General features: G+C 40.6%; 1 protein-coding gene across 3 annotated transcripts in view; it reads left to right on the top strand.

Moving 5' to 3' along the window:
- The window catches only part of Hr39 (Nuclear hormone receptor FTZ-F1 beta), a 47,974-nt gene that overhangs the window by 13,983 nt on the left and 10,163 nt on the right, over positions 1-23,828 (top strand). For 2 of the 3 annotated variants that reach the window (XM_019055868.2, XM_019055867.2), the window contains exons 2-5: positions 15,559-16,179; positions 20,122-20,232; positions 21,076-21,185; positions 22,131-22,323. In XM_019055868.2, coding sequence (XP_018911413.2) covers positions 16,011-16,179; positions 20,122-20,232; positions 21,076-21,185; positions 22,131-22,323 — 583 coding nt within the window. In that variant the 5' untranslated portion in view covers positions 15,559-16,010. The remainder of the gene's footprint in view (positions 1-15,558; positions 16,180-20,121; positions 20,233-21,075; positions 21,186-22,130; positions 22,324-23,828) is intronic. The other variant, XM_072297343.1, reaches the window with a different exon arrangement.

Genomic DNA, 23,828 nt, shown 5'->3' with positions numbered 1-23,828 from the left:
AGAGAATTCGTATGTAATCGGATGAAATTTTGCAACAACCCGTTAGTTCACACGACATTTCTCCGTAGCGCGGCCACCTTCGATTCGACTGCATTGAACAGTATGATTCCTTAATTCTAAACATATAATTTCGACTTGAGTATTGTCCTCCCATATGAGGAGTGGTTAGACATTTGAGGGAAGTCGTAGAAACCCGTGCTCGCTTCTGATTAGTGCCGAATGACATCATCCGGTTCGGCGCGAAACCGGAACGTTTTGAATTTGCGGACAAGTTGAGCGATTTGAACTGCATATTTCTCGGTTATAGAATTACTTTTTTTCGTTTTCAATGTGCGCATCGTTTTCTACGTGCCATTTACCTTTAGAATAATGCATTCTCAAGTCAAAATTCGTTCATAGTTTAGTGACCTATTGGGAACTGCAATATCTGACTCATCCGTAAAAACACTTAAGTACATAGGGAAACTAATAGTATATACGTCCTAAATTGAGCCAGAAATTTTAGTTTTTAATTGCAAAGTGTAGTTCAATTGAAGGGATCAATTTTTTTTGGAATTAGAGGCTGTATCCAAAATATTTGAACTTATCCAAGATCGTCTAGATGGTATAGGTGTAGGGTGAGTTCCGTATACAAAGTAAGACCTCGGATTAATTATACACCCCCTAGAATTTTTCGAGGCAGCATGAGTAAATAATTGCAATATCGCTTTGATAGAGCTAGTTTAGCGACCTTATTTTTGCATTGCGTTGTTGCTGTAGCGTAGGTATTACGTAAGTTGACGAATGTCTGCTCGTACTGCCGTACCAAGAAACGACGCCACCGTATGAAGATTGGAATGTTGTCAAGTTTTCCCTGAAAAAATATGATTATTCTCATGAAAGTTTTGGTTATTTTTCCTCGAAGTTTACAGGTATTTACGTGAGATCATATCGTGGGTAAAATTCTTAGATTAAAAGTGTGATGAAATTCGCATTTTATCGGAGAAAATCTGGGAACTTCTGAAAGCTCACACTGCTTTTTTTCCTTTTACGACAGTCGAGCACAAGGGAGCGTAAAACCGCATTTTTCGCCTTTAAGTTGAAATGTAGGGATCTAAAGAATACGGAGGTAAAGTTTGCGAAAAGGGTCTTTAATAATTAGGACAGGAGTCATTCCACAGTAATTTGATTAAATTTTGCAACAAGGAGCTAATATTTCGACTCATTTTAGCAAGAATGTATGTACCATCGGTTTCCCTTTGCAGATTAAGGTTTTTATGTATGAGCCAGAAATAGCAGCGCCTTATCGCAAAAGGCTCCAGTACCAAATTTGTGAAAATCATCGGAATCCTATTCTGAATAGCTTGCTAACATAACAAATACTTACGAGGGGAGGTAGTCACTTTGAAAAAGTATCAGCCGAGCCGAAGGAATGATACCCCTATGTAAGTTGGGTTACTCAAGACTAGATACGGAGCTTTCGGGACTCTACGAGTGTTTCAAACTTTTGCCAGAGCGTAAAAGAGAGTTATTTCTCATGAGAAATTGGCTCAAAAATCACCATGAATAAAGGAAGAAACCGTCGAAAATCCTTCGATTTGACCATCGAGAAAGTCTGAAATTCACTCCTAACTTCTTACTCTGCGTAAAAAATTTCATGGAAATTGGATAATTTGTTTTTATTCGCGTTAGAAGATGAGGGCCCACGGCCTAACAGTATCAGGAGGAGGAAGGGGGTTAAAAAATTCGAAATTATGCGTTACGTATTCAATGAACAGCCCCCAAATACATCTCGTGAGATGCGCATCACATGCCCAACATCCTCGAAAGGTCAATGAAAAATCAGGATAGTTTTCGTTTAAAATATTTGAAGATGCCCAAAAAAAAGTCTGGAAATGTTAAAAATAAAACAACTTCATCGCCCTGCTCTCCACCTCTATCTGACGATATCAGAATCAATGGCATCAAGATTTTGGAAGTAAAAATTTTGGAAAAGAAAACCTCTTGGTCAGTAAAAATGACTAGTAAAATAAAAAAGAAGAAGTCGCTCCTTGTTTTTCCTCATGAACTTGAAGACGCTTTTTGACTTTTCCTTTCTCTACTGATCCACTCTTTCGCCTCTATTTTTTTAGTGCTTCTTTTGCACGATTGCGTCCGATTTCGCGCTAGCGTCGTTCTCGGCCGCGTCTCGGTTTTTGCAATGTCTCACCGGTCATTTTGGCTTCGATTCGTCATTAACTCTACGATTGAACGAAGGTGAACCGGTTGTTTAACTTCTGCCCTTCTCTCGTCGGCAGGTCATGCGATCGGAACGTACCTGGATCGCGCACAAAAAATGTTCACGAAGAAATGGGAGGAAAGGCAGCAGTTTCGGCGGTGACAACTAACTGAGGTATCCTCCGTGATTCACCTGACTTACGTCAGTTAAGCCGAATCGTATGACTCACCTGCGGTCCTGTATCTGAAGAAACTAGTTTCGACCATGGAGTTATGCCCTCCTTTCCAGCAGTCATCTTTGGCATCCGCACTGTTCTCGCGGGAGATGCAAATCCGCGCGGTTTAATTAAAATAAAATTCGCATCTCGTTTCGCCACGTTGCGAATTTCCTGCCTTGATTATTTTTCGAACGTCATCGATAATCATTTTTCCTGGGACGAATCTTAAAAGGCTTTGTCTCCAATCGCACCCATAATTGAATCGAAGTATGCGAAAACGTCCGATGTCCAAAAAATCAACTCTTGGTAAACCGCAAAAAACTGTGGAGGCCTTTAGAATCGGCGTTTTGAAGAAAATCAAGGCATGTGTTTCTTAGTAAAGGGTTATAGAAAAGGCACACAACTGTGTCCCATTCCAACTCCCATTCAGTGCTGAGTAATTGTAAAAAAAGGGCTTTGGACATCGGACGTTTTCGCATACTTTGCAAAAATCTGCCCAAAAACCATTATTTTTGACCCCTCCAAAAACCTTTAAACTAGAGTAAAACATAATGTCAGACCTCCAGTAACACAAAAAAAAAATATTTCTCTTTTCTTCGAGGCTTCAGTGAAAGTTACGTGACGGCGGAAGAAGAAAAATAATGGACATCGGACGTTTTCGCATACTTTGAGATTGCCCCTCAAGATATGTGTTCAGGATTGCCTAGAATGCATGAAATCGATTAGAATTATATAAAGTAGGGTGAAATTATTCATCTTCAGAGGGTCCTGAACGAGAATCCAAATTTGCCCCCTCGACAAATCATGGGAACCCCCCCGAAAACCCCCAACATCAAAAAAACAGTCAGAAATTCGTTATTTTCTTTCGTTGTTCTGCATGCTACTAGCGCACGTTTTGAGAGCAGAAATTTTTTTCTCATATAATTTCTCATCTATAGGGAGTTCTTAACGAGAATCCAAATTTGCCCCCTCGAACAATCATGGGGACCCCCCCGAAAACCCCTCCATAATCGAAACAACTGTCAAAAATCGGTTATTTTCTCTCGTTTTTCGGCTACCATCGCATGCTTGGGAGCAGAACTTTTTTTCTCATTTAATTTCTCATCTATAGGGGGACCTTAACGAGAATCCAAAACTGTCCCCTCGAACAATCATGGGGACCCCTCCAAGCCCCCCCCCCCCCCCCCCGATAAAAAAAACGGTCAAAAATAGGTTATTCTCTCGTTTTACGGCTATTATCGTCAAAGCCGTTGATTTGAAGACAGAGTTTGTGGATATGTTCTCCTTTAATTCAATAAATAAAATAACAGCGGAAATTTGAGACATCGCAAACGAGATAAATGGTTACGCACTTACACCGTCGATATGTTGTATTTAGGTAGGTGTAAGTATTTATGCATGCAGTGGCGGTTATGAATTTAAGGCCCGCGCAGCCGCGACACGTAAGAGGCGATGGAATATCTGTGTGAGAGGGTGTGTGTGTCTGTGTTGGGGTGGGGGGGGGGGGAGGTATGGAATCCCCAGGGACTAGGTGAGTCCGACGGATATCTTTTGGAAACTTTTGGAAAATTAAGACACTTCAGATCCCAATTTTGTCGATTTCGAGGGGGAGGGAGGGTTGGAAGTAAAAATAATGGAGTGGAAAAAAGTACGAGGGTCATCCAATGAGGTTCCCTACCTCTTATCTTCCAAACGGAAAGAGATAAATCAAATTGGTAAAAAAGTTCTTATAAGGCATACTCTAAGCTTTAAAAGAAGCTCAAGTTTTTAAAAATTGGTCGAGGGGTTCGCGAGGAAACTTAATTTTACTGCGACAACTTCCTGTCGCCGCGCGCCCACCTGAGTCTGGATGCGCGGAGAGTCGATTATTTCAGACTTGGGTTTTCGCCGCTAAGCATCATATCAAAAAGAAATTTGAAGGTTTTTATTGAGTAGACCTTACCTTACTTTTTGACGAAGTCCCTGCCTCTGTTTTGACATTTCTGGTATCAATATTGCAGCTTCTTGATGCCTTCCGCGTAGAAGCTGGCTCTTGTCTTGGCACCTAAACCAGTCATTGACAAGCCCTCTACACTTCCGAATCAGTTGCTTTGCATAAGAAAATTTCCCTCCATCTTCCGTACTCCTGCGATTCAGCCTCATGTGACTTTCGTCTGTTCACTGAGCTGAAAAACTTCCTCGGTGGAAAGCGGAATCCGAATGATTCGGAAGTACAGAGCGCTGTCAATGACGGATTCCGGTGCCAAGACAAGAGCCAGCCTCTACGCGGAAGGCATCAAGAAGCTGCAATATTTACACCAGAAATGTCAAAACAGAGGCAGGGACTTCGTCAAAAAGTAAGGTAAGGTCTACTCAATAAAAACCTTCAAATTTCTTTTTGATATGATGCTTAGCGGCGAAAACCCCAAGTCTGAAATAATCGACTCTCCGCGCATCCAGACTCCGAAGGTGGGCGCGCGGCGACAGGAAGTTGTCGCAGTAAAATTAAGTTTCCTCGCGAACCCCTCAACCAATTTTCAAAAACTTGAGCTTCTTTTAAAGCTTAGAGTATGCCTTATAAGAACTTTTTTACCAATTTGATTTATCTCTTTCCGTTTGGAAGATAAGAGGTAGGGAACCTCATTGGATGACCCTCGTAAATGGACATCGGACGTTTTCGCATACTTTTGAGGTTCGACCCCCTAAATGGGGGCGAAAAAAAAAAAAACAGGTCAAATCCGTCTACACATAGATGCGCCTACCCTCGAAGATGACGTTAAGCCAAAAAACTCAAAATCCAAAAAAATGGACATCGGACGTTTTCGCATGCCTCGATTCAATTATCTCCAATGGAAAAGCTCAAACTTTCCAGGGGCGTCGTTTCCCCCGCAACTTAGGGAAGGGAACGAAAGTTTTTGGAAGGGCGTTAATGAGACAATCCCCTCCATCGCATCCCCAACTTTGAGAGCTTTTTTGAGCTTGGGAGTCCGTTTCGGAGAAAACTACTCTGGTAAAAAAAAAACCTCTTGGTTCAAGAGTGCAGTTTCTTGTCGCCGGATTTAAGAGTCTGGACTCTTGTTTCAAGCGGAGTTTGCATTGATTCAATGCAAAATCCGCTTGAAACAAGAGTTCAAGACTCTTAAATCCGGCGACAAGAAACTGCTCTCTTAAGTCAATGCACCGTGGCATTGGTCCAAGAGGTTTTTTTTTACCAGTGAGCGGCACCATCGTGTTCTTCGCAAAATTTTACGTGTCGAAACGTACATGGATCGCAAAACCCTGTGATGAAAAAGCTCCATTTTTGTTGAATTTCGAAATTTGCCTTAGTAGTAAAAACTCAGACCTAAGGAACACGCGTAATCTCCTGGTATTTTAAGCGTTTTATCAATCCAGGTGATCATTACAACAATTTGAGCAGGACTTAAAACCTTTTTTGTAACAATTTTGATCTTTAAATGCACGTATGTTGTCTTTTATGTCCATTCGATCTCAGAAACCTATTAAAAATTAGGAATTATCTGTTTTTATTTACTTAAGCGTTAAAAATGATATGTGAAGAATTTGAAAAGAGGAGGGGGCGGGGGCATACGTGATTGTTACAGCTTTTGCGCGCTGTCTATTTCATAAACCTTGGCTATCCAAGCGTTGTAAACAAATGAAATTGAACTTATTTGGGTAAGGCGACATTTTTTTCGCCTAATGACGCAACAATAATTAGAGCTCTTTCTTCGCCTGCCAATCACTGATGGATTTCGGTCTCATAAGCATCACTATTCATCTATTTCCTTTCTCAAACGGGTCAGTTGCGCTAATCAAAGAATCTTGTTTTAATGCTCGATTCTTGCAGATCAGCTAAAAATAATAAGATCCATCCCAACAGCAACTCTCTACCTTCAATATTAACCGACATATCGCGCTTTGAAAAATGCTGTTCATGACGTCATCCACCGCGGTTATGCATGCCATGATTACCTCCACGTTGGATTCATCAACCAGTGATAAACTCATTTGCACTCGTTGCTCAACGCGAAACTCGGATGAAAGCAAGGTAGAAGAAACCAAGGGTGTCACTACTGCGATGGATGACGTTATAAACCGAAGTTTTTAAAGCGAGATAGCTCGGTTAATATTCGACGCAGAAATGTTGCTGTTTGGGCAGATCTTATTATTTGTAGCTAATTTGCAAGAATCAAGCATCGAAACACGATTCTGAGACCAGCGCAAATGGTTTGATTTCACCAATAGTAAATCTGAAAGATAACCAGGTGTGTATTAGGTTTCTTTCTCTGAACTGATTCACTTTTTTTTCATTCAGAAGAGCAGGGCCGGATTTACCTACTTGCCGCCCCCTTCTCATTCGTTTTGAAACATCAATAAAAACCATCAAGTGAACGTGTCGGAGGGGGAGGGGTGCATAAGACACGTTTACCTACTTGTGTTGGATACATTTTTTGCGGAAGCTCTGTCATTAACATTACTAGCAAAATTTCACGGAATTTTGCGCGGAAGTTAAGTTCCGCAAACCTATCTCTATATTGACAAGGTCCTCCATTTATAAGAAATGAACCAAAAAATTATGAAAGAACAAACACAAATGTAGTTTAATAATATTAACTTCCGCCGCTGCGCCGCGCTGATCGCACTGTGATTGGCGCAATGCGTGAAGTATTCCTGCAGTCTTGTAGGCGCTACACGTTTCACGCCAACCGCTCAGACCGCACTGTGTTCGGTGCAATGGGTGAAGTATTCACGCAGTCTTGTAGGCGCTAATATGTGTTACATGCCGATCGCCGCGCCGAGGGCTTGTCTTTTTCATCTCAAGTCCTCGTCATCAAATGCATTGTAGTAAATGCCGTAAATTGTACTTCTGAATTGCAAAATGAAGTCCAATTGAATTTTGAGCATTTGACGAAAACCTTTCACTCCTGTCTCGAAGAAGGTGCGAGCGGTCCAGCACATACCGTCGCTCCTCTGAAGTAACGGCGTATCTTTATTTGCGAATGAGCCCTGTTCTCCATATTATAACTTCATGTTTTTTTGGGTTCATGTGAAAAAAGAGATACGCCCTAGTAGCACAGCTCCCCTATATTATACCCATAATATACATATATATACATATTTTATAGATGTTTTATACTTATATTATAAATATATATACCTATTTTATACCTATAATCTACCTATATTATAGGTATAAAGATTATATTAGTTTGCGCTATATTCTACATATATTATAGGTATAAATATATATTTTATACCTATAAAAGATGTATTAGGAATTTGTAGGCCGGTCCTGCTCCCCACCCCCCCTCCCTTCAAAAATTTCCAGGACAATGCCCCTCCCTAGGCTATGTAAGAGGTGAATGGTCTCAATGGTCCTTACCCCTACTTTTGATCATGATTAAAGGCTTGCGTATTAAACCTGCAAGATGAAAATGTTGTTCTATTAGGAGGGTATGCATGAGCTTTCAAAATATACTTGATGCCATGGGTTTCACTGCGACGGAAGACATTAACTTGTCGAGCTCTGGACATGCAACACAAAATGGATAGGTAAATGATGCAACTCACCTGCGAAGTTCAAAGTGGTTTTAAAAGGCGAAGTAGGCTGATGAATTCAACAACTGCGAAATGAATTTTAACAAAGTCTGCCTGGTTTGAGTTTGGATCAAACGGTCAGATTCTGTTAAAAATCTTATACGAACAGCTGTCCATTGATAAGTAGACATTCACATTTTGATCTGGTGTAATTTCAACATTCTTCATCTTACTTGCCACGGATCATACAATGGAGCAGAACTTAATACAATGAGGATGATGAGTAACTACAGATCCTGCTTTACATTACCTACATATGGTACCATTATCCTTGATTTTCCGTGCATTTCCCAATCATTTCTCATTACGTAATCTGACTCTTAAAATTGCAACACTTATCAGCTTCACCTAATTCTAGCCGTATCGGAAGTCAATTTCAGCCTACATTTCCATGAAAATCATACTCGCCTGAGTAATGAAGAAAGCAGAAACTCATGGTTATCGTCAAAGCGATCACTTAATCTGTGTCTTCTCTTAGCTGTGTCCAGGCACATTGAGCAATCTGCTTAAGATACTTAAGTTTTTCATTCTCTTTACCTCTAGGATTGTGAAAATGCTCAAATTGATGTTATTTGTCATGGTTTCTGGGGTGGTTAAACTAGACTGCGAAATATTGCATTGAGTAAATCAAGTATCTTGGCACGTCTCGAATTTTTTCGCCTGAAAACAGAACAGTTGCCCCTGCGCACGAAGAATCATTTTAAACTAAAATATTGGCAACACTCAGAGAATTTAAAGCAAGATCTTTTTTGAAAGAAAAAAACCTTGCATTCGATGGAATTAGCAATAACTGTATTCGATGCAAAGTTCTCTCCAAAAAGGATCCTGCTTTCATTTCTCTGTATTTGGCCGATTTTATGGATTGAATTATTTTTACGGCTCATGCCCAGGGGCTGTTGTTATTTTTTGGCTAGGAACCCAAAATCTGCCAAGATATTTGACTTGATCATTGCAATATATTGCACGCCAGTTTTAACACCCCAGAATATGACATATCACCTTAATTAAATTTTTCTACACAAAGAGCTGCCACTTCAAGGAGAAACCACACCGAAGTACACTAGATTTAATGTGAGAAAATGACTGAACACAGAACATAACAGACCGATAGATTTACACCCATCATCAAATAGGCATTGATTAACTCTCATCAAGGGCATTATACACGGTTATAGGCTTAGAACAAAAGCCATCACAAATTGAGACTAAAGTCAAGTATTGTTTATGTCATCACCCATCAGTACCTGTATAGTGCCATCTGACTGCATGAATTAACCTGTTAAGTAGTGCTGATTCAGAACTGAGCAGAGATTGACATTTTTCTCAGCATACGATGGCTCTGTTCCAATGAGCGGGCTCTACTCCCACTGCGGTATCATGTGAATATACTTCAATGAAGCAATTTAAGAGAAGGCGCACCTTAATTTTGGTGAATGCCCCATTATCAATTTTAGAATACTTTTGGTAATGCTTCTTGTTCACTGATGCGAACAGAGCCTAGCTTGCAGTGCTGAAAGAATGCGTCAGGCTGCAAGCTGTGTTGCTTATAACTGAAATACCTGCTACGGCTCTCTCTTATCTTCCTGCTCTCATTACCCGAATGTGATAATGATTGGATGACATTACCATGAACTAGCAATAAGGAGAACACCATGTATGTGCTTATGCAATAATAACCAGAGAGGAGTTGCTGAAAGTCATACGAACAATGGAATTAGCGCCTGTAGAGGAACATAGATACAGCCATTACTCCTAGAGAGATTGGGTAAAAGGTAATAACTGATGCACATGGAAACTTACAGAACCAGAAAATTTTCCTAATCAGATTTCAACGAGTATGATTGTGTTATGTAGGTACCACAGATTAGGTTAAGAAGATCAGATGAAGATGTTCACGCCAGAGGCTTCTAAATCACTGAGCACGTGAAGTTGCTTTGATCGGTGTTTTTGAAAGAAATAATTGAGAATTACAGAGAAAAAAGACACACAATACAGAACCAAAGAATTCTCGCGGCCTCTGAAGGAGCCAGGAGCACATAGAATTGAGTTTTAGTTCGAGCTTTAGAGCTCATTCGACCATTTACCCTAGGGTAGCAAACCATTCATCACGAATTCACGAAACAAAACCACAGATCCCCAAAATAGTAATGAGACTGGTAAGTATCTATGAACCGAACCACACATTTGTGAAATTACGAATTACATTACACAGGTACTTGATACTACACTTTCAGTAATTACACGCCAACGGTCAAAATGAAGAAAATGAAGTGGATTGTGGATTGGAAAACCGTTGGCCGTTGCCGTTGGTTGAACCGCTGGCTTGATGGCAGCCATCTTGAAGATTTGCTGTGACGTAGAAAGGTACACGGACTGGCGCGCTGTTCAAATTTTCCGCGATCCTATTCCTCGCAATCAGAAGGGTTCATTTTTAGCTGTGCCGTAGAAATTATAATGGGACAATAAATCGCATTTTTAGTGATGCATGTATATTCATAGATTGGCACTAACCGTCACAGCTGTGCCCGTAGTACGAACGTGCAAAATTCAATTTTAATTTCCTCCAGTGGAAACTAGTAAGACTGTAATACATATTCTAACTCTTGAACCCTGCAAATTTTGGGGACTTTCAGTTTCACCTCCAAAAAGCTACACTGGAGAACACGTTATTTTTTGGGGGACGGAGAAAAAAATGGGGGGGGGGGGAGACAATTGAATTTGGAAGAAAAATCTTTTTTTTTGGAGGGGGGAAATTTTCTCGGTTATGGAGAGCACAATTATATTAATTCGTCCGACAGGGAGACATATTTTCTAGGGGTGGCGGGAGGAATTTTTCCTGGGGTGGGGGAGGGGAGGAGTATTCTCTTAAGGAAAAAGAAAAATTTCCTGGGGTATTTACCAAGAAGTAAAAAAAAATCTCTCCCCCCCCCCCCCCCCCCCCCCCCCCCCCCATTTCAAAGTTGAGGAGTATAGCTCGTTAGAAAAACTCTTGCATTGTACCCCTGGGGAAGTGAGAAAAAGGCGTGTAGTACCGATCCCCCCTGCCCTCCAACAATGAAAAATCCCTACCGACTACCTACCCTCCCTCCCTCCCCAGAACCCAAGGAATTTTTGACATTATATTATACATAGATTATAAATATAATATATATATTTTTATACGTTTTTTATAACTATAATATATGTATTCTAAAATTTTATATTATACATATATTATAAATATATTGTACATATAGTATACATATAGTATGCATATAATATAGAATGGTCTTTTCAACCCTCAGCTCAAAATATATTATATATATTTTATACTTATAAAAGATATATATTAAACATATATTATAGAATGCTCTATATTATATGTATATTATATGTATAAATTTTCAGATGTGCTACTAGGGCGTCCTTATGGCGGAGTAGCGCGAATTCTCCCATTTAAACAATGTAGAAGCTAATTTTTTGTCACAGTTTGTTCTAAAGACCTACCACGCGAAGGCCGATTTTCATGATTTTTGCGGCTATCGATAGGCGATACTGCCTTCATGAGGAAAAACGCTGCATGAGCTTAAAACGTTGTCAAACCTCATTTGACAAATCTTGAATTTTCTGGAAAATCCGTCGACACTTTTTCTCCTAATTTTCAGAGGACTTCGTTCGCCATTTGACCCATTTTGCCTATAGATTTCAATAAAAAAAAATATGCATATCCATCCTCCAAAAAAATTTGAGAGTAAATTTTGCAACATTCGAATGATCTTACGACATTTTCCCCTAGCACGGCAAAATAGTTCCGAAATGAGCCCGCGCTATTTAGATAACCCACGGTAGCCTGAGAGAGCGTGCGAAAGCGCGAAGCACTTTCTAGGGGTTGGACCGCGTATCGGCGAGGGGTCGTGCCCCCTAGTTTTTTCAAATTTTTACAGCTTTGTGAAATTTCATGAGATATTTATTTCACGGAAATATCGAATCTTTCGTGCAACTCTGCCCACGGCGAATACCTATTTTCCATTTCCCCCTTTCGATACCGCGCTCTCTCTGCTCTCGGCGGGGCAGAATATTTCCCGGAAGTACGAAATCTTCCTCCCGTCCCGCCTCGCGGCACCTGAGCGGTGACGAGGCGATAACCCGAGCGGCAACCATGTTTGACCTTGTCGATGTCAAAAGCAGCAGCGGCGGCGGCGGCAGAGCGCACAGCGCACTTTTTTGTCGTGCGCCGGGCCGGGGCTCGCGAGTCGTGCCCCGGGGGGCGAGGGGGGGGGGGGCGAAAAAAGGGGGGGGGCACCGCGCCGCCGCCGCGCTCTCTGTTGGCAACGCTAACGGTTCAAAACAGAAACCCTGACCGCCATTAATGTAGAGCCAAGGTCATTGACTTCTCGACCGAGGCAACGAACCGATTCAGCTACGGCTGCGGCGATCGACACCGACCGACGTGGACCAACTCCGACACCGACGCCGACGCCGTACTCCCGTGTTATCCAAGAGAGCGGTGAGTCAGTGCAAAAATGAGGTTTGTCGATCGATTCTTGGGTTTTGTCGATCGCCTCACGGGTTTTGTCGATCAACTCATGGATTATGTCGATCGATTCACGGGTCTTTTGATCGATTTAGGAGTTTGTCGATCATTTCGCAGATTTGTCGATCGATTCGTGGATTTTATCGACCGATTTCCTGATCTGTCCATCGATTCACTGGTTTGTCGATCAATTCACTGATTTGTCGATCGATTCACTAATTTGTCAATCGATTTTCGAGTTTGTCGACCGATTCCCGGGTTTTGTCGATCAATTTACGGATTTGTCGATCGATTCACTGATTTGTCGATCGATTTCCGAGTTTGTCGACCGATTCCCAGGTTTTGTCGATCAATTTACGGATTTGTCGATCGGTTCACTGATTTGTCGATCGATTCACTGATTTTTCGATCGATTCACTGATCTGTCGATCGATTTACAAGTTTGTCGACCGATTCTCGGGTTTTGTCGATCAATTTACGGGTTTGTCGGCCGATTCTCGAAGTTTTCGATCAACTCTCGGATTTCATCGTTGCACGTCGCAAAGTTCCTGTCATACTTTTTTTTTCTTCAGAAAATTTGTCAACGTAATCTCTTGACCACTTCCTGGATTTTTCCTCTGTGAAAGCAGAATATTAGATTTTTCATTTCAAGCTATGAAGTTTGCATTTTTCTCTTCGTAGAAATAAAACAAGAACGAACATTTTGGAACATCGCAATGGAGATACGAGATTTTGCACTTTGATCATCGGAAGGTCTAACCTTGAGGTCAGGATGACCACAGTTAAGGAAAATATTTGAGTTAGTTAGGGGAAATATTTGAGTTAGTGGTAACCGGGGAAAAAAAACAAAATTACCCCAAAGTTGGAAAAATATTGAGTCCACTGTTACACAGACCGGAGAAAATACATTTTATGACGATAAAACCTAGAGAAAAACTTTTCGCGGTTCATCTGAATAATTTATCGATGATGTCTTCATTGCTTCCAATGGCTCTAAGGAGGGGAAAAATAAAGAGGGCCCGGCCCTGCATGTACACGCTTCGCAGGAAAATATATGAGAGAATAAAAGCAGAGTGAGCCATTCAAAAAAAGGAGGATACTAAGCAGTGTTTGGAAACACAACTGAAGTCTGAACGCATGGAGCTCCTTCAACCTTAAATGATACTTCCTAGCGCGACAGCCACGTTCGAATAGTTGTATCATTGCTCATATTCTGATATCGTGTCCGTAACGGTCTTTCAAAGGATCCGAGCGCAGGTCATTCTACCTAGTCAGTATAACATGCTCATTAAAATGCAATCTCGCTCGTCCTAAATTGAGGAGCTTTGTTTACATTGCCCGGCTCTAGGGAAAAGAGAATCGAAAATAAACAAAAAGATAGAAAAAAGAAAATGAAGAAATAAGAAGTACGGAGGGAGAAAACAGAAAAAGGGAAAATTGGAATCAACCAAAAATTATTAGTGAATAGGAAATGTTTTTACCTCATGTTATTCAGTCCCCCTCCCACTCAAAAAAAAACCCAGTACTTGGCACATGGGTATTTTCGGTCCTTTAAGTACAGCATGAACGTTTCTTAAGTTCGGAGTTGGGCTTTTTGAAAACAAACAAACTTGAGCCTATCTTTCCAAATCAATTCGGGAAAAGAAGTTTGGAAGGAAATCAAAGATGCGTGAAATATTGAATACTGCTTTTTCGCAATAATCCTAATCTTCTCTGATTTCGGCACTTTTCGCAGCAAATTATTCAATTCAACCACCCACTCGTACACAAATACCTCGTGACATATGTGTAGGCCACCACATATGACATACATCGTGTGAAATACGAGAGTCTCGAGTATTTTTGATCGCAGGAAGTTAGGGTTGTTAGCAAGAATTTGGGAAATAAATCCCAAGCTTCCATCCAGCGAACTTCAAACTTGAGAGTCCCAGAGCCCCCCCCCCCCCCCCCCCCCTCCTGGCCACCAGTTCAACGTTTCCTAAGGGACATTAAATAATTTTCCCTAATGGGCAGACACTTTACAATGCATAACTGCACAATCCTCATTGATTGTATCTTTCACTGACCTATGATCTCTCACGCGTGAAGTATTTCGTCACCTATCACTTACCTCGTAAATAATTCATCGAATGCAGAGTGCAATACGTTTTTGAATGAATCCTTGCGATTCTTTCCATCGTAGTTAATGGCATCCTCAACCAATAAGCGTCTAGCCTCTCCATGAATACTTGTAAATAAAATAAACACTTTCTGACAGTTGAAAACAAAATTTTAATTTCACATAGAGCTGTTCATTCCCTCGTGATTCCGGCTTTTGACTTTTGAAGAAAGTAAGGGCTCAGAAACATAACTATAAAAAATGAAACCCCGAAACATCAACGATACCGAAACATAAGCAATGATACAAATATTCGAACGTGGTTGCCACGCTAGGAAGTATCATTCAAGACTGAAGGAGTTGCAATGATACAACTATTCGAACGTGGTTGCCACGCTAGGAAGTATCATTCAAGACTGAAGGAGTTCCACGCGTCCAAATCTCAGTTTTTTCCCCAAACGCTGTCTTGTGTCCTCTTGTTTTGAAAGTTCACTTCTGATCCGATTACGCATTGGAGGTGATTGATTATTCTTTTGATTACACGCACAATTTTTTTGCAAGTCAACTGTTGAATGCTGGAGTCCCGAAAGTGAAAGCTTCCATCATTCTGCCGTGCTAAGAAAGGACGACGTATGAGCCTTTAGACGTCGCCAAGTTTCCTTCGATAAAAACCGAATTTACTAGGAAAATTTTGAATATTTTTTCTAAAAAATTTCAGACAATTTTGTGCACAATTTAATCTAAAATATCTGAAAATTTCCAAGAAAAAGGCCCATTAATGTCGTCAAAAATACACGTTTTATCTGGGGAAATTTGGCAACCCTTAAATGTTCATACGGCGTTCTTCCTTAGCACGGTAGCATTGCCAGGATAGCAACCTCTCTTTGTCTCTGGCTATCATGGACCTCGTTAATGATACTCGTTTTACATAAGTATGTTTTTCTTTTCTGTTACAGTAACGATGGAAGTGGGAAGCCGGGAACCTTTGAAGGGAGACAACCATAGGCGGAGCAAAGCGAGCTCGGAATAGACCTCAACGGTGGAACCTGACCCGCGGATCGGCGATCGACCCTTCGTAGCGGACCACGAGTCGAAGCGGCCGCCGGCAAGTGCGGAGCCCGGATCCTCAGACTGGCCGAGCAGGGGATGATAACCAAAAAGAAAAGGAGGAAATCGCGGAATCGGGGAAACGAGACACGTCGGGGATGAATGCCCAAGTTGGAAGTTTCGATCCGCTCCAATGTTCCAAAATCGCCGCAGATCCTACGCGTGATTTCAGTGCAGTGTAGTTACAGGAGTCTCGTGCCTTGAGAAGTGCCGCGTCGTCGTGTGACTTTGCGATCGTGGAACTTTAGCGATTTTTCGTTGAACTTTTTGCTCGAGGGCTGTGATGCGCGTCCGGTAGTGAATGGTTTGGGGGAAGTACGCCCCCCGCTGCGAGGGGCCCGGCGGCAGCGAGCCGGTGAAAATGTCGGGATGGGCCGGGCGCGGCGCGCACAGTGTCGTGTCCTCGGGCAATGTCACCGTCACATCCATCAACGTCTCCAACGATTCACTGCCCGACCCCAACGATAAAGGTCAGTCGAAAACTCACTTCTGTAATATTTTTATTCGTAGTGCTTTGGACCTGTTGTTCAGTTTCTAAATAATTTGTTAAGTAATTTCTAATAAATTTTAAAATACTTAATTCTATTGCACTCAGAACAACTAATAAAGTGTTTAGCTTGAAAATTTTCCCGTTTCCTCATTATTTAGAAACTGAGCAACAGGTTATGGGCCCAGTTCCTGTATTCACATTAGAGAGATTACAAATAACAACAGGACCGGGGAAAACTGGAATTCTTCAGGGGAAATCAGGGAAAAATCTGATAAATCAAAGAATCAGTTCTAGAAACCGGGAGTCACCTCTTCTACCGCTTAGAGACCATTTTAAGGCGATTCTACAAGATCCAAGGACGAGATTCGCCACTACGTTGCGCTGCTACGCGGTTTGTGTCTTTAAGAAGTAATGATTATCGTTACGTACAAAATTATACAAGAACGCGATCCATAACGTGTTGCAGTATTACTACTGGGTGGAATGGCATCAACTTTGTGGATATTCATGGAAAATCTATATCGAAAACTACCACCTCAGTCGCCCATTGACTGAATGAGTAATAGAGAGTTATTATCACGATATCTCTCTCTTGCACATCGCGTCAAGTGGCGACGTCCGTTATGGGAGTATCAGATGTACCTATATTTTCAATGAATCCTCACAAAGTTAATGTCATTCTACCAGCAGTAATGCTGCCACACGTTAGGGGTCAGTTTCTTGCTTCATCCTGTACATTACGATAATTATTGCTTTTAAGAACACCAACCGTGAACAAGCGAAACGTGGCGGCGGATCTCTTCCCTAGATCAGGTAGAATCACTTTAAGGTTTATTTTACTTCACCTGAGCCGGCGTTATTGACCTCTCGAATCTTCAAATCGTCAGAATAAAAGAAAGGCTCTCATTGACCTGATAATATAAACATCAAAAACGCCTCTGGTGTTTTAAATTCTAATGTGGGCCAAAGAATCGGCTGAAGGACGAGAAAAATCGATATGCACATCTGAAACTATGGATAATTATATAGGTAATCTCAGAAAGATCCTGGGGAATAGGGACAAAACTTTGGTTTATCATTCCGGAATACATTCCTGAAAATCAGGGAATGAGCACGGTGAAGAATTCTAGACACCATGTTTTTATTTGTTTTCCGTGCCAAGGAAGAACGCCGTATGAGCCCTCAGACGTTGCAAATAGTCCTTTGATAAATTACGAATTTACAGGGAAATCTATGAATATTCGTCCCTCGATTTTTTTTAAAGAATTTGAGTTGTAATCAGATCTAAATTAGGTGTCTGAAAATTTCAAGAGATAACATGCATAACTCGTCTTTGACAGTAGACATTTTATTAGAGGAAATTTGGAGATTCTCAAATGCTCATACAGCGTCTTCCCCTAACGCATCAGTAGCAATAATTCAATATTCGAGCATGGTACAATGATATCGGTAGTAACGCCTTAATGCAACTGTTCGTGGTCTATAGACGTCCGTGTTGCATTTTAAAAATTGAAGGCGTTCTGGTCATGCTGGCTCAAGTCATCCTGTGCTTGCAGCGCAGCTTTGCGACACGTTGTTACGACCCCGTGCGGCGGTGGAGTATCGTATCCTCAGGGTGGTTAGCAACCGGGAAAAGTCAGGGAATATAGTCATCAGTCAGGGAATTTTTTGTGGAGTCGGGTTCCACGTGAAAATCGGGTCCGTTGATCACATTATAATGAAGTGCCCTTACGTTATCGTAAAAAGTCAGATAATCTCATTCGATGTCAGGGAAAAATCAGGCAATGGTAAAATGAAATTTTGCTAGCCACCCTGTGTCCTGAAAAATACGGAAAGTCCACAAGAAGGTCCGGAACTTTTTCCATTTTTTTTGTCATTTTTGTCGCAATTTGAGGGAAAAATCCAAATTTTTGACATTTTTCGATTTTCGTTAAATGGAGGTACTGAAATTCTTGGGAATTAACTGGAAAAGTACTGTATTAGCACTGATTTTTTGCCAGCCTGTTCTAGTAGACACCCTGTCCTCGTAATTGCTGACTCGCAGCCAAAACGGCTTTTCTTGCGGCGCGGTGTGGGGCCAGCGTTGAGTGGAACGCTGTTCAAACGGTCACACGGTGTGTGGAGCAGGGGTACTGAAAATGTGGAATCGCTGAGTCCGAAGTTGGGGGGTCCTATTGTTGCTCCGCGACTCCGTCGGGTAAAATTAGAAAAGCTTCTTAAAAATGAGGAAAACTGCGACAGAGGATGCTCTCAGCGCTTTTTGCCTTCTGCACGCCTCTTGTCCCTCGATATTCGCGGGGGTTCCGTTCCGCTAAAACATCGCGAATAGCGAGACCGCACGCTTATGGGAAAGCAGGGGTCCGGGTGCCGGTGCGGGGGAAAATTTATGAAATTGTGCAGAATTTGCGCGCTTCGGCGAATTCACTTCTTCCCACGGGCTGTATTGAAATTTATAGGCAAAGACGGCACATTGAAAATAAAGGTATTCTTTCTGTGGAAGCGGGCGGTTGCAATGGACAAAGGAGGTAAGTGAGGGACTAACCAACGGCAACTCGCTAGAGAATACCTTTAGTTAGTACATTATTTCCCCCTTATTAGTGTATGATACTACCCGTTTCATACAGTAGGATCGCTCCATGTACCATTGTACCCTATGTCTTCTTTGTCTATCGCCTTGACCATTAATTTCAATAATTAGTCTGCACTGCATCCTGATTTTTTTTTTTTTTTTTTGATTGAGACATCTTCACTATCTTTACTTTGAATTTGGGAATATTTTAATTAGAAATTTTGAGACGTACAATTTTGAAGCTTAGAATGACATGTCGACGGTCATTCGCAAGTTTCGCGTATTCGCGAATCGTTTTCTTCGCAAGTTCCGCGTATTCGCGAATCGTTTTCTTCGCAAGTTTCGCGTATTCGCGAATCGTTTTCTTCGCAAGTTTCGCGTATTCGCGAATCGTTTTCTTCGCAAGTTCCGCGTATTCGCGAATCGTTTTCTTCGCAAATTTCGCTTATTCGCGAATCGTTTTCTTCGCAAATTTCGCGTATTCGCGAATCGTTTTCTTCGCAAATTTCGCTTATTCGCGAATCGTTTTCTTCGCAAATTTCGCGTATTCGCGAATCGTTTTCTTCGCAAGTTAGAAAAATTCGATCGCGAGGTTTTTTCACTTTGTATTTTTCGTGATGCTGCGCTGTTACAGTATACAGGCGGTGTGAGTCCGCAACTACATATCTCGTTTGCGGTGTTCGAAAATCTATTAATTTTAACTTTTGTAAGGAGATTAGATTGACATCATTTCTTGTAGTTTTCGCAAAATTTTTTGTGCGCAGAAAAAAAAAATTACAGCAGTTTTTAAGGATTGATGTTGAGTAGTGTGCCATTTAAAAAATAAAGTATGACAGGAAGTCTGCAACGTCGCAAACCAAGATACATGGTTGCGGACTTACACCTTCTGTACGTATTTCTCTGGCAACACAGCATCACGAAAAATAAAAAGTAAAAAAACCTCTGATCGAGTTTTCTAACCTGCGAAGAGATAACGATTCGCGAATACGCGAAACTCGCGAATGGCGAAAGGTCTCCATTCTCAACTCGCGAATAATGAATTCGCGAACAAGAAGGGACCACTCTACCGGTGCTTTGCTAAAGAGAGCTTGTAGTTTGCTCTCATGTGATCGTACAAATTTTACTGAGCATATTTTACCATCTGGACTTTCCTCAGCGATTCTCATTTCACGCGGGGTTTGTTACATTTCGCCTGCTTTCATGAGGTGGAAAAATACTTATGAATTAATATTTAGGCTTTACAAGTCGATTGTGTATGTAAATGCATTTTCAAGACAAATCTAGAGGTAGACGTTTTGTTTTTTCATGTGTGCATCTATGTAAACTTACAAGTCGTGCTTTTTATTGTCACAGGTATCAAGCATGAAGAGAACAAGTGCAGTGTGCTGGTCTCGCCACTGGCTCTTGCTGAGGAAGACGAGGGTTCCGCCTCTGACTCGGAAATCAGCAGAATTGATTTTTCAGGTAAGCAATCACTAACTATTATTGTTCCAAACAGGGTGTCCTTGATTGTGAGCTAAAGATTTAAACTTGGGGGATGCTCCCCTGCTGCTCTTTGGTCCCCCTAAGATTTTCAGGACGGTCCCCTTGGGGGGGGGGGGGGGGGCAACTTTTTTTTTCAAATGGAAAGACCCCCCTTGTGATACACTGTTCGAATGAACAGGAAAACAGAAAAATTTGTGCGCAAACCCGAGGTCTTCATCTCAAGTAGGTAAAAAGTTATAAGGGGGGGGGGAGGGACTTTACGGACACTGTACAATCTGCCGTGTCAAGGAAGAACGTCGTATGAGCCTTCAGGCGTTGCCAAGTATCCTTTAATAAAATACGAATTTTTCCATCCATTTTTCAGCAGAATCCATTCGAAATTTTATCTAAAATCCCTGGAAATCTGAAAGAAAAATAAACGTAACTCTCCTCAAAATAAAATATGCTATCTGGGGAAGGCGGCAATGTTTGAATGTCCCTACGGTGCTTTTTCCCCAGCATGGCTGTGATTTTCACATTTAGAGAGGAGACCCCTCGTTAGACCACTGGAAGATGGCTGGATTGGCATTGCCTAATTATGTGAAAACTATTTTGTTCCCTTCTAACTTAAATGAGTTGGTTTAAAGATTAAAACGACTGCCTTCTGTAAATTGCAATACGCGAACCTCGTTTTGCTTTGACCAATTTAAATTCAGAAAATCTGCTTTTATTTTCATGCCTCTTCCACCATAATTTGTATGGTTTTTAAGTACTTGGCCTTTTTTTTTTCTATTTTGCCATTTTGGTTTATTTTTTTAAACTTTTTTTGTTTCTTGTTTCAAGCAGCAGCCATCATGCGGAACAAGAATAGAGACAATCAAGATGAGTGTGTGGAACGGCCAATGTCGTGGGAAGGAGAACTCTCTGACTCGGAGATGGATACTGTTAAAAAAGTATGTGGCTAACGTATTACTTTAAATTTCTTTAATCCTGATTCAAATAAGTTGAATCGTTATATATGTTATCTGCTTGCAACTATAGGAGTTCAGTATCTGTGCAAGTTGATGGAAAAATAGGGGTAGCAGAATTTATTTTCCTGTCACAATAATCTGAGAAGATGATATATATTTATGAAATTACAGTTTCCTAAGTTTTCATTTTTGATGACCTCCTAAGAAGGCAGTCTTCACAATCATCGACTTTTTTGCTAGGAAGTGTTAAAAATTGGTGACTTTTTTGTAAAAATGTCACTACCATAGATTATATCTGCTTGAAGAAGTGTACACAACCAGTGGCATTTTTTTACCTAAAAGATTTGTCAGAAAGAAAGAAAAAATTAAATTAATTGTCTACAACCTCTGTATGAGACAGATTGGTCCGATGATCCTGTTCTTTCAGCGCAAGTGGAAAAGATGAACTTATGTGAAAGGTGTTCTAAGTACATGCACAATCCCTGATAGATTCATGGCAAAATTGTGATTTGGCCTTAGTGCAGGAGTGAAATGAAACTAATTAAAAGTTTAGATTCTCTGAACTGCAATTATTGAACCACAGACTTGCCAGGAAGGACTAAAAACAAGTTTTCAGCCCACCCTTGGAAACAGTTCGGTAACTTTTGGGTACTTATACAGTAACTTATACAATAGCAGTTCATTTGTCAAAATTCTGTGCCCATTAATGATTGAAGTACATTTAATGATCTGAAAAAATAATTTTGGAGGAATAACTAGGAATCAACTGTATCAATATGAAGAAATCGTTGACCACCTGACACAAGGGCGCAACTACACTCTGCAATTAACCCTGTCTTCAATAAAATGTAACGCTTTTTCGGACGATGTATGCCTTCAACATAGTTTCTTATTTCCAGCCTTTTATTTAAATCTTGAATGTTTTAGGAACCAGCTGATGTTGATAAGACAACACAGAGAATGCAAGTGTGTAATGACGCAAATACAAGTGATGATGGGAAACCTCCACCCTTGAAATTTACGTCTGAATCCATGGTGAATAAGGTGCTAGAACAAGTGAGGGCCAGTAAATTATCAAATCCTCAAACGGAACTGCCATTACTTGTTGAAAAAGTGTTAGGTGGGTATTTTATTTTCTTTACACCGATAATGAGTCAATTTTTTAAACAGAAATGCTGATTTATTTGCTGTAATAAATGTTTTAGTTGCATGATGTTGCGCAACATTCCTATTTTGTTTGTGCTTTTCATTCAATTTTTTTGTTTTTTTCCCAAACGAGGCAATAATGTCATGAAATGGGCCTGTTGCACCAATTTTTTTTATTGCTTTAATCGAAAGACCTAAGGCTCCTGATGTCACAGGAATTTTCCCGGAGTTTTTTGATCACCGGAAACCCCCAAAAAATCAACTTAAAAACGCCTCAGAATTTGGATTTTCAAAACGGTCGTTTCGGGTCCGCCATACTTGTGACGTGAAATGATATGACAGACCTGGTTTCTTCATCACTTACAATGTATTTTCCCGTAAGGAAATGGCAGCCGCTTTTCAAATGCAAATATCGAGTCAATCGCTAATTTTTTGATCAAAATTGAAAGCAGAAATGGATTCCTCGTACGTTTAAATGGTTAAAACCTTCATTTGATAAATAAGAACCGACGGGATAAACCCTATTTTTAAGGAAGACTGTAGTCAATGGGCGATTGTTTACATCTGCTTAGTGATAACAGACATGGACATTAGCTCAATATTTGGCCATTTTCATGAGTTTTTACTTGTTTGTCACTATTTGAAGGTAAGTTTATTTTGTAAATCAATTGTCTAGTGTCTTAGGATCATGTTAAAAGCTGTAAAGGTATACTTTGTTACTTATTAATTCAGAACACACTCCGGCAGTCCAACGCTCAAACCTGGATGTAGCGAGTCAGTTGTTATATCTTACTATTTCACCCTTTAATGCTTCACTGAAGACACCAAAATGATAGTATCAATCATTGATGATAAAAAAAACTTACCTTTGACAATACTGATGAGATGAGGAGACCGGTATGTTTTAGCTGGAGGCAAGGAAAGTAGACGTAGGATCCTTCTTCGATTACCAGACTTTATCGATAAATTTTTCTGTATAGTGTTACATTTAAAACACACAGGATTTTAAAATAACATAAGTTTATAAAACGTGGGAACGTTCTGAATGATATTGAGATGTTTGTTGAAGAGTTAAGAATGATTTACACGCATTGAGAGAACATCCAGGGTTTGAGCGTTGGACTGCCGGAGTGTGTTCTGAATAAATAAGTAACAGAGTATACCTTTACAGCTTTTAACATGATCCTAAGACACTAGACAATTGATTTACAAAATAAACTTACCTTCAAATAGTGACAAACAAGTAAAAACTCATGAAAATGACCAAATATTGAGCTAATGTCCATGTCTGTTATCACTAAGCAGATGTAAACAATCGCCCATTGACTACAGTCTTCCTTAAAAATTTTAAAAATAGGGTTTATCCCGTCGGTTCTTATTTATCTAATGAAGGTTTTAACCATTTAAACGTACGAGGAATCCATTTCTGCTTTCAATTTTGATAAAAAAATTAGCGATTGACCCGATATTTGCATTTGA

This window comes from Bemisia tabaci, chromosome 2 (assembly GCF_918797505.1).
Source record: "Bemisia tabaci chromosome 2, PGI_BMITA_v3".
Classification (NCBI taxonomy): Eukaryota; Metazoa; Arthropoda; class Insecta; order Hemiptera; family Aleyrodidae; genus Bemisia; species Bemisia tabaci.
Note: the sequence above shows the minus strand (reverse complement) of the source record. Positions and strands in the feature narration are given on the sequence as shown.